Source organism: Schistocerca cancellata, chromosome 8 (assembly GCF_023864275.1).
Source record: "Schistocerca cancellata isolate TAMUIC-IGC-003103 chromosome 8, iqSchCanc2.1, whole genome shotgun sequence".
In the NCBI taxonomy this organism is placed as follows: domain Eukaryota; kingdom Metazoa; phylum Arthropoda; class Insecta; order Orthoptera; family Acrididae; genus Schistocerca; species Schistocerca cancellata.
The window spans coordinates 522,387,148-522,400,957 of record NC_064633.1 but is presented as its reverse complement, the minus strand read 5'-3'; the positions used below and the strand labels follow the sequence as shown (position 1 = coordinate 522,400,957).

The 13,810-nt window shown below is 39.3% G+C and overlaps 1 protein-coding gene across 1 annotated transcript in view; it reads left to right on the top strand.

The window, feature by feature from the left end:
• Window positions 1-13,810, top strand: part of LOC126095212 (putative protein FAM10A4) — a 198,260-nt gene that overhangs the window by 33,447 nt on the left and 151,003 nt on the right. Inside the window, exon 4 of the mRNA XM_049909949.1 lies at window positions 9,717-9,961. Coding sequence (XP_049765906.1) covers window positions 9,717-9,961 — 245 coding nt within the window. The remainder of the gene's footprint in view (window positions 1-9,716; window positions 9,962-13,810) is intronic.

The window sequence follows — 13,810 nt, the reverse complement described above, 5'->3', positions numbered from 1 at the left end:
ACATTTACAGTCATTGTACACTTTTGTAAGCTCACTCAAATGTTTATCATACTTAGGTTTACAATCATCGTACATTTTAGTAAGCTTCTCAGACACGTAAATTTTCTATTACAAGCTCCACTGAACTAACGCAGTGTCTCAATGTTTTAAAATTGTTCTGGTATTTGAAATCTTATAATTTTTCCCACAGCTTTTGAGACACTTTTTGATGTTCTACAGTATCACCCAAAGCATTGGTGGTAACGCTAGTAGGCTCAACTTTCTCTTGTTCTTTTTGTTCAGCTAGCTCGTGCAGACACTCCTCAAAAGTAGATAAGTGTTTGGTGCACCAATTACTTTGCCTAATTCTCTACTTTGTTCTGACACCCCTACCTGGCCTCACGTGTCTGAGTTTTGATTGTGCATACTTTTGAATTAATGGGTTGACAATTCTTCTGTCTTTGCATCTTATCATTTATCTCTTTAAACTGTTCTTGAGCCACATTTCTTACTAAGTCACATTGGTTAATTGTCTATGTTTGTAACTGCTTTATGTTTGTAACTGCTTAGGTAACTTCAATAAGGTTGCTTCTATGTTAGATATGTTATATGCTTTTGAAGCTACCTTCTTCCTTCATCTTTTTATTTTCTCCCCTTGTGTTTTTACATTTGAGACATTTGTATACCAATTTTTTTAATTACACCCATTGAGCCTTAATAAGAGCTGCCAACTCCTCTATCTTCCTAATCTGAACTGGCTTACAACTTCGGCAACAATAGGTATATCCTCATTTGTATTTAAACAGTGTCACCAGATTGAGACCTAACTACCCAAAGTTAGTGAAGTGTGTCTTTACAATCTTCACAGAATGATCTACTAATAAAAAAAGAGAGAGAAAAAGAAAAGAAAAGAAATCAAGTTGGTGTTGTTTACAACTTGCCTAATCAGTCATTCAGTGAATTGTATGGTGCTGCTTGTGTGTCATGCATGGGATAAGTGATGTGGCAATGAGCTGACTGGCCGCTGCACTGCGAAGGAGCTGCACTATTGCCATGCCATTCAGTCGCTGCAGGGATGCCAACGGAAATCACTGCTGCAATTGTAGTCTGGAAATCACAATTCAGAATTCAGTCACTTCATTGATGAAATTCTTCCCCACTCACTTGCCAAATGTTACTTAAGCACTGAAAGAGAGGTCTGATCTTTCACTGTTGACCATGTTGCTATGATCAACTAACATTCTTTCTTCGACTCTTTATAGTCATTAACACCTCTAGTGATTTACCAAATTAAAATGATTTCTTCTTCACGATTCAAATTAATTCAGCCCGCACTGATGCATGTGCCCACTTATATTTTCTCACTTATTGGCTTGGTTTGCTATAGGCAACATTGTATCTTCTTCTGATATTTTTGTCAAAATTCTTGGATTTTTTTTTTTTTAAATTGCTAGTGCTCTCTATTTTTCATCTTGCACTAGGATGCCAAAAGAAGTGTAACAGGTTGTATTTTTAGTATGATGTGTTCCACACCATGCACAGTCTGTCACCTGGTTGTTATGTGTGCCTACATTTACCTTAGAAATATCTTGCTGTCGCCATTCTTGAAGTTATTCACTGTAGTGGACCAGCTGTGCAGTACCACTAGACGGTGACGTGAGACGTCTTCACTTCTGCAGTTGGCAGGTGCTGAAAGAGAGGTCTGATCTATTCTAGCTACTGTAATAATGTAGTCACTTTGGCGGTAACTCTTTTGTATCATAAGCATAATGTTTCCATTGTACAACTTTATTTATGATGGATGGTCAAACAGATCTGTCTTAACTGGTAGCTCGACATAGATTGCAAAGTGTATTCGTGTACTTCCTTGACATTACAGAATGACAGTTCTCATATATAATCTTCAATTGTTCTGGTGTTTGTTCTGTGACTTCCATGGCACTGCCAAGCCATGAAGCCAAAGCATAAGTGGCCCTCCACAGCAGGTGGAGACGCTCACTTGCCGTCGCACCTTGTCGACATATGCACATACGGCAAACCAGAGTGCACACTGTGGGATGTTCCACATTTAACAACTACCTAAGGAATGTTTTCGCTTCCCAGGTACATCTTTCGTCGGCCTGAGTGGGTTAGAAATGGAACATTTTATTTCATAGAATCAAAATGTTACAACACACCACATCTTTTGTGCTATTAATGATGTCTAGAGATGTAACATCCCTCCTCCCTGAAAGCTTGCACAAGACCTGAAGCAGTACTGCTGAGATGGATGAGGGAAATATACTAGAGCTACTGTGACACCCATTTCATCTGACGAAACAATGAAGGAACAGTGGAAAAACGTTGTGTTGAGTGACAAAAATTGGTACACAATGTGGCGATCCGATGGAAGGGTGTGGGTATGGCGAATGCCCAGTGAATGTCATCTGCCAGCGTGTGTAGTGCCAACAGTAAAATTCGGAGTTGGTGGTGTTACGGTGTGGTTGTGTTTTTCATGTATGGGGCTTGCACCCATTGTTGTTTTTTGTGGCACTATCACAGCACAGGCCTACATTGATGTTTTAAGCACCTTCTTGCTTCTCACTGTTGAAGAGCAATTCAAGAATGGCGATTGCATCTTTCAATACGACTGAACACCTGTTCATAATGCATGGCCTGTGGCAGAGTGGTTACACAACAACAACATCCCTTTAATGGACTGGCCCGCACAGACTCCTGACGTGCCAGGCTTCACCGACCGACATCGATACCTTTCCTCAGTGCAGCACTCCGTGAAGAATGGGCTGCCACATGTATGGTTCCATTGTTGCTTTACAGTTGTGAGCCTGTACCTATTTCTTCATCATTGCTTCACCTAACAAAGTGATAAGTTTTGCCATCGTACACTCAAGTGAGCAGCAATAATATAAAATAAACAGCGAGCTAGGTGAGAAAAAGTGTACAATCCATGTAAGAAAATGACCAAGATTCGTGATCTGATACAACTGCACTGTTTAATGCTTAGGGTGTGTCATTTCAATTGTACATGGCATCTCAGAGTGATACAATGCAATCTTATTATTGCTTAATTAAACAGTTATTTAGCTCATATAATGTAAGTTTGCTTTATCATTATTTAATTTAACCAAGATTAAACTGTGGTTTTGCTCATAGATATTTACCTTCACAACACAGTCAGTTATTCTTTATGTGCATACAAGGAACGCTGTGTGCTTGATTGTGTTATAAAAAATGACATGTTCACTTGAGGGATAAAATTAACAGTAAACAGTCTGATGCTGTATTCTGAAAGGACTTTCCATTAACCTAACTCAGAATTTACCTCTCTTCTGCCATTTTTCCGAAAATAGGATAATTAGCTTATGAAAAGTCCTGTTGTTGTTGTTGTTGTGGTCTTCAGTCCTGAGACTGGTTTGATGCAGCTCTCCATGCTACTCTATCCTGTGCAAGCTTCTTCATCTCCCAGTACCTACTGCAGCCTACGTCCTTCTGAATCTGCTTAGTGTATTCATCTCTTGGTTTCCCTTTACGATTTTTACACTCCACACTGCCCTCCAATACTAAATTGGTGATCCCTCGATGTCTCAGAACATGTCCTACCAACTGATCCCTTCTTCCTAAAGCAAAAATTACACCAAATATATATTCACCCTCCTATGTCAAACTGTGAGTGTGCAAAAATTTTGGTTTTGACTTTTGTGTATCTGTGGGTCTCATTTTTGTGTTCATTGTTATGCCAAAAACTCAGACATGCTATTGTAACAATGTGGGAGAAAATACTAGGTCTGTTATCATGAATGTTTAAGAGAAGTGTCCATTGGATAGCCTGTCAGAAACTGAACACAGATCAAGCATGAAAACAGGAAGAAGGTGTACTGAGCTGTGGGTAAGTAAGCAAAACAGAATGAGTCAATGGTCCAAGCTCAAGATGTGCAACAATGAGCAGGTTTGAAAAACCATTTTGTACTGGTTGTGGGCCACACTGTTGAACTGCGAACGGAGAGATCTGCATTCCAATCTCCTTCGTGCCCCCCTACTACTTTTTTTTCTCCACAAAATTATGAACTGAACTGTCTGCCTGGTCATTGACGTGTCTGTTCACTGTATTCAAATTCATGTCAGTGTCATTGTGTAACGTCCGTTTGCAACAGCGAAGTGTAAGGAAGGGACCTCCAGACATACGTACCTTCTATTTGTTCTACAGAAGTACCATGTGTTATGGCTCACATATTCTGTTTTGTAAGTTTTGACTTAAATTTCTTTGTTGTAACATAGTTCATGCCCATTTATTTGTTGTTTTCACTTCCATGAGAGCTGTATGCAGCATCTCACCTGCTCTCACTATTCATCACATTTACTTGCAACGATAATACATTCTTACCACATGACTCGTATTGTATAACCAGTGTATAGTATGACAGTTACCAAGACTTCAGAAGCAGACCAGACATGTCAGTGACCAGACAGAAAGTTCATAATGTGGGGAAAAAAAATAAAAAAGAGAGGGAGAGGAGGGGGGAGGGGGGGTCATCATGATGGAGATTTGAACACAGATCTCCCACTTTGTAATCCAACACCATGACCACACAACCAAGACGCCATAGTTCTTGGAGTTTGCTTGATGTTTCACATCTTAAGTTGGATCATTCACTCTTTCTACTTTGCTTCTTTCTTCACAGTTCAGTGTACCTTCTTCCTGTTTTCATGCTTGTTCTGTGTTCAGTTTTTGACAGGCGATGCACTGGGCCATTTTACCACTAAATCTGAGTTGGGTGTGATGGGAAGTTTCCCTTGTTAATAATAATAATTCCACAGATCTTCATTTCATTGCAATGTGAAGACTATGTTAAAGAAAGACTGAAATATGTAGTGACTCAACAAAGATTCAAGCCCACACCTCTGGTTTCCAGGCGCACGTTTTACCACTAGACTACAGGCCCTATTAATTTGTAATGTTACAAAAATGAATGTGAAACATTCAGGTGACAGTCTCTATTCCTTTCATATTAAGTATGTAAATGTCAGCCAAATGTGGCTCGATTTCAAAGGAAGTGAAATAAGCACCCCAGATTTATAAAAGATCACACTATCTTCAAGGTTGGCACTGGTTTACGAATGTTGGAAGCTTAATGCGGACTTCAGTGTGAGATGCCTGTGATAGTTTCCACAATGGAACTCTGCCTCAAAGTAGTGCAGAAAATCTAGAGAGATTCTGTTCAAATTAAGCATACCAGCTGTAATGCTCCTGCACTCAGTCAAGATGTAAATTAGCATAAAATTTTAGTTATAAATCGAATTTTCTTCCACAACTGCACTCTGCAACACAATTAAAGGGACACTGTTTTGAAATATTGTAGTTGTCTCTGATTGTGACACTGAAGTGTGAAATTTTGATCAAAGATGCTTATGACCTTCCTCTGCAATGATGCAAAAGTGTGGCATCCTGTGACATTACCCTCAGGCTTGATGATGGTTTCAAGCAGCAAGCTGTCAACATATGCGGAAAAGAAGGCCAGAGCTCAGAAGCTTATGTGAGGTATAAGGTGGGTTAATGATGTGACATTAGCACCAAACTTCACCACAATTCTGCCCAATGCCTCTGTGGACGTGTCACACAATGAGAAGGCTGTCACCCCCCTCTGAAACTACACCTTTCCTTGGGCCTTGACTCCCACACATTGCGCGGTCAAAACTAACAGTCTGCAGTGTGATGAGCAACAGGGCAAAGTTCGTGACAACAGTTGACACTGCTGAACCCCCCCCCCCCCCCCCCCCCCCACACACACACACACACACACAGATGACGACGACTCACCCCTTTACTAACCGGATTGTGGACCAGTTACCCCGTTGGATGTAATTGCACTCCTTTGGAGTGCAGTGCGACTACAGGTTTTGCTCTGGTGTACAGTGTGGAACCATGAGGGACCTTTCAAAATCTTTCAATGAAATTTTAATGTGATTTGAAGCAGTAAAGAGTTTTTATACTTTTCCAGACCTCCAATGAAGCCTCTTAAATGGGCTATTTCAATCTAGAAGTGATCAGTTGTTTACTTTTTTCTTTCACATAGTTTGTAGGTGTAGTAGATCGCAAATATGTATTTAAAGAAAGCTAAATATGAACTAAATGTACTGTTGTCATCAGCAGCCATTAAATTATACAGTGAAAAATGAATTTTAATTAAATATTGCTTGAAAAAGAGATTTGTTATTTCATGTAACTGTGATGTATAACGGAAGGGCAGCACACATCAAAAGATATTATATTTTGTAATCTCGCACTCATTTTTTTATAATATACAATATAACCTCGTTAACACGAATCCGAAGAGACGGAAAATTCAAGAATTTGTGTTAAAAAAAAATTCTTGTTAACTGAAAAACACAGATTTTAATATGTATACAAGTACATTAGTACAGTAATGCATCATACACCACAGTATCAATCACTTTACATTCATGTAGACTTATAACACTATAAATTGATGTAAAAGTCTCAACTACTCGCAAATTCCACTATTTTCTTGGAAAAACTTTAAGTACGGTTTGCTGACATTCGTGGAAATGAAGATATCTCGTAATTCCACAACCAGCTGTAACTGTAGCTTCCATAAACACAGCAGTGACATCAGATGTTGAAGCAAATAGTTGTAAACAGTTCAAGGCTATAAACATCTCCTGACAGGTAGGTATTCTCCTCCTCCTCCTCCTCCTCCTCCTCCTCCTCCTCGTCGTCCTCCTCCTCCACACTTTCTCCTGATGACCCTTCTTGCACCATGGTCACAGCTTTTGGTACATCAGATTCCACAGAAACATATAATGAATTACTTAAAACTAATCCCAAGGTTTGCAGTATCTTGCAGAACAGTCCGTTCGTCATGTGAAGTGGCAGTGTCTAACTTTGGACAACTTCAGTGTTGCTCTGACTTCAGGCTCTGTTGAAGCACTTCTGTATATGATGTGGTGACAAGGAGTCCCAGGCTGCTGCAGTAGCTTTTATTGTGTCAGGCAGATACCAATTTGGGGTTACAGTATTGTTTTCAGCAGCACAGATTGCAGCTCTTACAAGTCACACGCAATAAGCTCTCTTCATGAGAGAGAAATGAAGGATCCAAGGGCTGAAGGTGATTTGTTGTGTTCGATGGTAAAACTGAACCTTTATGTCGGTTCGGTTCAGATCCTGTATGTTATGGACAGTACATCAGTCCAATGTAAGAACAACAGTCTGTTTTGAGCAATCATGCTACTGTTGAAAAGAAGAAGCCACATGTGAAATGATCTGCCTTCGATCCAAGCTTTCGTATGATGAGAGTGGATGCAAGGGAAAGTGTTCATATTTGTTTTTAAAACAATGCAGTTTCTTGGACTTACCGATAGCCCAGTGACGAAACTTCTCACTGCCATCCACATTACACGCAAGGGCAAGAGTTACACATTGTTGTCTGCATGCTCCATTGTGACACTTATTACCTTTTATTCCCAGCATTTATGCATGTCCGATGGAACATTGCATCATAATTTGGAATAACACAAGCACTGCAATATTGTATTTATTCCCAATACCGGGCAAGTGACTTTCAAGTAAAATGTCTCCCCTGTACGGGAATATTCATATAATGGATGTACGAGTACAGGTTGTAGATACACGGTTGACAACATACATAAGTTTGGGTGTGGGTGTGAATTGTGCTCGGATAGCCATATGGCAAGTTGACCACTCGCGGTAAGTGGGAAATCTGAGTTTGAACCCCAGTCTGGCTCAAAATTTCATTGTCATCATTCCATTACACAGCTGATGATGATTGTCCTTATTCGCAGCTGTGAATGCATTTCATGTATTTTTAGTGGCTGAAGTCACAGTGCCTATTCCTTTGAACATGCATGCATACCCGAAGGAACATTGCTTCGTGATTCAGAATAACACAGGCACTGCAATATAGTATTTTATCCCCAGGGTGCAATTTGGAAAAAGTTTGTAGAAAAGTTTAGTTTTGTCCATATTGAACACATCACACGAGGCATACTTTTCTCTCATGCCATCAAATTCATGTAGCCAGGTGCTTGCACTTTCTTCATAAACTTTACATGCTTCACCAGACATTTGTACAGATGAAACTGAATATCTCTCTTTTGAAACTGATACATCCAGCCACCAGAATAACTTAAGTTTTTGATGCCTATATTTTTGTCAGTCTCACTTTCTTTTGACTGAATCATAGGCTGACGTAAAGATGTGGTAGATGCAGGCATATAATTGAACCATTCTAGCTGTAATGTCTCTAATCTTCTTACTTTACACTACGAAATCATTTAGATTTGTTTCTGGAACCTGATAAAACATTAATGATTTTTTTCTTATTTCTTAATTATCATAGATAAAGTAGGTTTGGGAATTCCAAACTGCTGTGCAATTGCTGTTTTCTTTGTACAGTGGCCCATTTCACCTTGTGCCTTAAGCTTTACTTGTACATTTAGAGCTGTCTGTTTTGAGTGCTACCGTTTGTAGATTTTTATTCAGTATTTTAACTTGATTTGACTATAACTAAAAGAACAGACATCAAGTATGTTTCTAAATGTCAATCCACACATTACTGCATTTATGTGAACGTACTGTACACTTTGATTGTTGAGGTGATAAATGTGGCTGCTGACCTACAATACCTTAGAAACGAGTAAACATTGGGCAGTTAGCTTTGTAGTAACATTTCTTGCATTCGTTTCGGAAAAAATTAATAATTAAAAATACTGTAATATCAGAAGTTAAAAAAAAAATGTGTTACAAAGAAATTTGTGTAGGAACTGAAAAAGGAGTTTGTAATTCACCATAATCGAAATTTGTGTAAATGATAAAACTTCCCATAAGAACTAATGTATTCCTGCCAGTGCCAATGTTTTTTCACATAAACCGCGGGTTTGTCTTAAGCGAGTTCATGCTAACGAGGTTATACTGTGTTGCTCAATATGGTTGCCCTGTTCAGTAACATATGCATGACCTTATTTTACCACAGTTGAGGCCACTTTGCTGAAAATGTCAACACGGTTGTAAATCTCGGTTGTTATCTTATTCTTAGTCCTGCCAGTGCGTGCAGTCTGTTTTTATGGGCCCTTCCTTTGAATAGCTCCACAAGAAAAAGTCGCGAGATGTTAAATCAAGAACATATGAGGGCCATAACCTGTAAGAGATGATTGAATCACCAAAAAATTTGCTTGTGAAATAAGTAGTTTTGCAATGTAAGAACAAGGTAGATTGCTACTTACTGTAAAGATGCCACATTAAGTTGCAGACAGGCACAATTAAGACACTTACACATTGGCTTTCGGCCACAGCCTTCGTCAGATAAAGAAAGAGAAACACACACAAGGAAGCACACTTCACGCACATATGACTGCCAACTCTGGCAGCTGGGACCAGAATGCAGTCTTCACAATTAGAAGTCTGGATATCATAAATCCATGTAACTCATTGCTAACAAAGCATATGAAACCCTAGCTTTTAATATTCATTGCTGCCTCACCTACCACCAAGGGTATCCTGAAAGTCCCTGTGCCTAGCAACACAGGTATATAAGAACAGTGATGATTCTGCATTAAGCTTACTGTTCTTCTTGGCTTGGAAATTGATTGCATTTGTAAATATTCTTTGTTTGCATATGTACATTTTATTCAGTTTGGGAGTACTTGAGTAGCTTGTCAGTAGTGTACAATGTGTCTGTTGCTGAGAGATTTGTTTGTTACAGGTTCTGCTTTGCTTTATGCTAAACGTGGGCAGGCATTATTAGCTCTTGGCAAACCAAATGCCTGTGTACGTGACTGTACCCATGCGTTGGAAGCTAATCCCGACTGTGCCGCTGCTCTGAAGTTCCGAGGCCGGGCACACCGTCTCCTTGGCCATTGGGAAGAGGCTGCCAGTGACTTGCGTGATGCTTGCAAGATAGACTTCGATGAACAAGCTGACGAGTGGTTGCGCGAGGTCACACCGAATGTGAGTACCTGTCAGATAGATGGAAAGGGTGGCTGGCTGTGGGACATTTTTAGCTTGCTGCTGTTTCTGGTGTAGTGATTGGTTACTGCCCCACATCGTCAGCAAAAACCTTGCTTTAATTTTTTATGTACACGTTGATAGATCATTTTTGTGAAGAATACATCATCATAAGCTTGTTTAACCATACTCACCCATGCAAATTATTAAGTTGCATATGGCTGTTACGGCTGTAGTAAGTGGTTGGAAGGCAGTAGAATGTTATAGCATTTAGCAGTACTTTGCCGGAAGGAAACTTATTTCATTTGATAACTAAGATCACTTTCTAGAGGTAAGAGAACTGAAGAGTCATCTCATTTCACTTTGTTGATCTTCACCTTAGCTTTACATAACAGGGATGCCATTCTCGCATTGGCAGTTCCATACCTGCATAATCTGGTTTTTTCCATATCTTGTTGTAGTGCCTGTAGTCTAAATAAATTCCGGTAGTACCAGTGTGCATTGAAAGTCACTTAACAGTGCAGGATTATTACTGTCAGTCTCATAATGCTGTGCTAAATGAAGGCTATTATTTACATTATCATTTGAAGATAGATTTTCTGATCTCTAAGGGTCGTGAGAGAAATGCAGTGTATGCTGAAGAAGAAGTGGGTCATTTTTTGTGACCTTTCAGGAGCATGTTCAAGCATGTACACATAGTAAGCACAGAATAAAGAGTACTTACAAATAAGACCGAAATATGTTTTTGGCAAAGTAGTAGAGGAATTTAACTCATTTTGTAAGTAACATTACATACCTACTTTGTTTTTTGAAATAGTAGCAAAATTATTGAAATTAATTCATGTATTCCATTTTGCAACAAGATGAAGAATTTCGTACCAACTTCATTGGAGCAGATAAAAAATAATTTTTATTGAAACTGTGAGTAGCTCCAATGACCAGTAACAGTGAAATGTTTTAAATCTGGTGCCTTTCGCCACCTGTGTTCTTTAGGACAATTGCCTTTTATTCTCTCTCTCTCTCTCTCTCTCTCTCTCTCTCTCTCTCTCTCTCTCTGTGTGTGTGTGTGTGTGTGTGTGTGTGTGTGTGTGTGTGTGTGTGTGTGTGTGCGCGCGCGCGCACGTGCCTGTGCGTGCATGTGTTCTCATATAGTCATATAGTGGTTACTACATGAATCCGTATTATACCTTATTGAATGTAATTCTTCCACCTGACTGTTTGTGAAGAGAACAAGAACTCTTATTTGTTTGTCAGTGTAGAACCATTACCACTGGATTTGGAGCAGATTTGTTCGTACAGTGGGAACTCAGTCTGCTAGAATTATGAATAAATTACTTCTTCTCTTTTTCGGTAACATTACAACATTTGGTGAGCCTTGGCTTCTTCAGTGATTTTCCTCCATGTTTCTTGTTTGTTTGCTGCTCTTTTCTGGCTCCAGACTCTCCCATACTAGTGAGACCCACTATTATTTCGTCAATCCATCTTCTTCTAGATCTCCCTTTTTGCCTAGCTGAATGGATCACACATTTCATCATTTTCTTTGGAGTTCTATCCTCTGCCATTTTCTGCACCTGTCCTATCCATCATATTCGCTGTGATTTCACAAATTTTTCTATGTCCCTACCTTGTATTAATACTTGTAATATAGCATGTAGCATATTCTCCAGCCTTCTTCCTCCCTTACTGGACCACAGATTTTGCATAGTATATTCCGCTCAGAGTGTCTTAGTGCATTTTTGTCATGTTCTGTCTATGTCCATACCTTTGACCCATACGTGATAACTGGGTGGACTAGGGAGTTACATATATGTAGCTTTGTATTTCTTCTGTCCACCTGCTCAGCTGGGTGGTAACGTTACCTGCCTTCCATGTAAGTGGACCTGGGTTCGATTCCCGGCATGGTTGGAGATTTTATCCGCTCGTAGACTGGGTGTCGTGTTGTCCTCATCATTTCATCCCCATCACCAGCGTGCAAGTAGCTCGATGTGGCATCGACTGAAATAAGCCTTGCACTTGGCGGCCGAACTTCCCCGAATGGGGCCTCCCAGCCAACCATGCCAAGACTGTTTCTGAAGAGTTGCATATTTGCAAATTAAGCTCTGTTTCCTGGTTGCATTCTTTCCCTTATAGCCTATCCAATCCTGTTAACATTTGTTATTAGGGCTTAGTTAAGAGGACACTCCATTGAAGCATTTCCCTTAATGTTTATGTCTTTAGCGGTTCTACTGGCCTCAGATTGTGACATTACCATATGTTTTGTTTTGTTTTCATTTACTATAAGGCCAGTTTAAATGTATAGAGTAATTATAAAGTAGTTCCTTAACAAAAAATTTGCTTGAGGAATTGTATGCTTTGCAAAGATAGAAAAGTGTTACTGTAAGTAAAACGGTCATGTGATTTAATAATTCAGTTTAATGTTTGCAGTTTCCTTACTTCTTTTTGCCTTGGCCATGGGGAGTTTTGGTAATGTCACTGTATTTCAGTAATTAATATCCAGTTACAGACCTTTTCTTCACTTGACTGTGTGCCCCACCCAGCTCCCCTCAGGATGTGTCAGACACACACACACACACACACACACACACACACACACACACACACACCTCCTTTCTCCTCTTACCAACTCCATCCAACATCTATTGACTCCAGTTGAGTTGGGCTGCAGCACGTGATGTAGTTGGTCGGGATTATGTAGGTATTCATGTGTGCCTGTGTGTCTTCTATCAATTCAGAATAAGGATATTGCCCAGAAGCTCTTCTGTTTTTGTGACTGTCGACCATTCTATATCTCAGCTGAACAATTGGTGATTGTTTTATGCATTACTTAGATTCCAACCTAGATTTTCCACCACTGTTTTGAGTTACCTGATTATTTATTTTTCAGTCATTCTTAGTAAGAAATTGTCTACTTAAAATAAAAATTAGAAAGATGGTCACAGATCACATTTGTAAGGCTGTGAGGGCTGTATTCATTTGAAAACAGGTTTTGCATTTAGAAATTGAGAGAGTGTACATTAAAAATAGCCAGTTTTCAAGGTGCACTTCTGCTTCTACTTCAAAAATGGTTGCTAGAATATTTAGTATACAGTGATTTGTTTTTGTAATCCCTTGAACATCAAGACTGCAATGGACATTTTCTCAAAGAGAAGATAGTTTTCTGAAGACTATTGCCACTGATAAGAAAGTCAAATTGTAACACATTGGCAAGACCTACTTTATGGATACTGCCTACAATATTGAGCATAGACTTAGAGCTGTACCCTGTCATAATCATCAAACCCTGTCATAATCATCAATTTTTAAGCACGACTCACTATCTTGTCATTGATATGAACATTTTTATTGGTGATATGTAAAATAACAAACTATGAGCATCAAATTTTGTAGTGTCTCAGGTTTTTTTTGTACAATGCTTGTGAGACACTATTTCAGTACCAATAATTTTTAATGATTGTGTGGGTTTTTTTTTTTTTGTCATAAATAGATATTTGTAAAATTTGAATGAACAGCCAAAACCAATTGCTCTGTTTTGATGGAAAGGTTACTTCCTCTGAAACAAGGAGTGGTGCTGTCGCACCCACAACAGTACATTTAAAAGCTGAAAATAAAGTGATGGATCCATGTGGAAAACAGTGAGATTTTAATGTGAAATGTGACCTCAGGCTTTCCCAGCCTGTGATGATCCTGAGCTGCTCTCAGCTATTCAGGTGCCTGGGATTGTCTGGATAGTGCAGTATTTAGGCATAATTACTAGTTGCCATTCTGAGGTGGTGCAGATGACTGACTATTTTTCCATGGGTACTGTCATTTATGACAGGAACCCTCCTGTAGTCAATCCTGGACCCTCGGTGG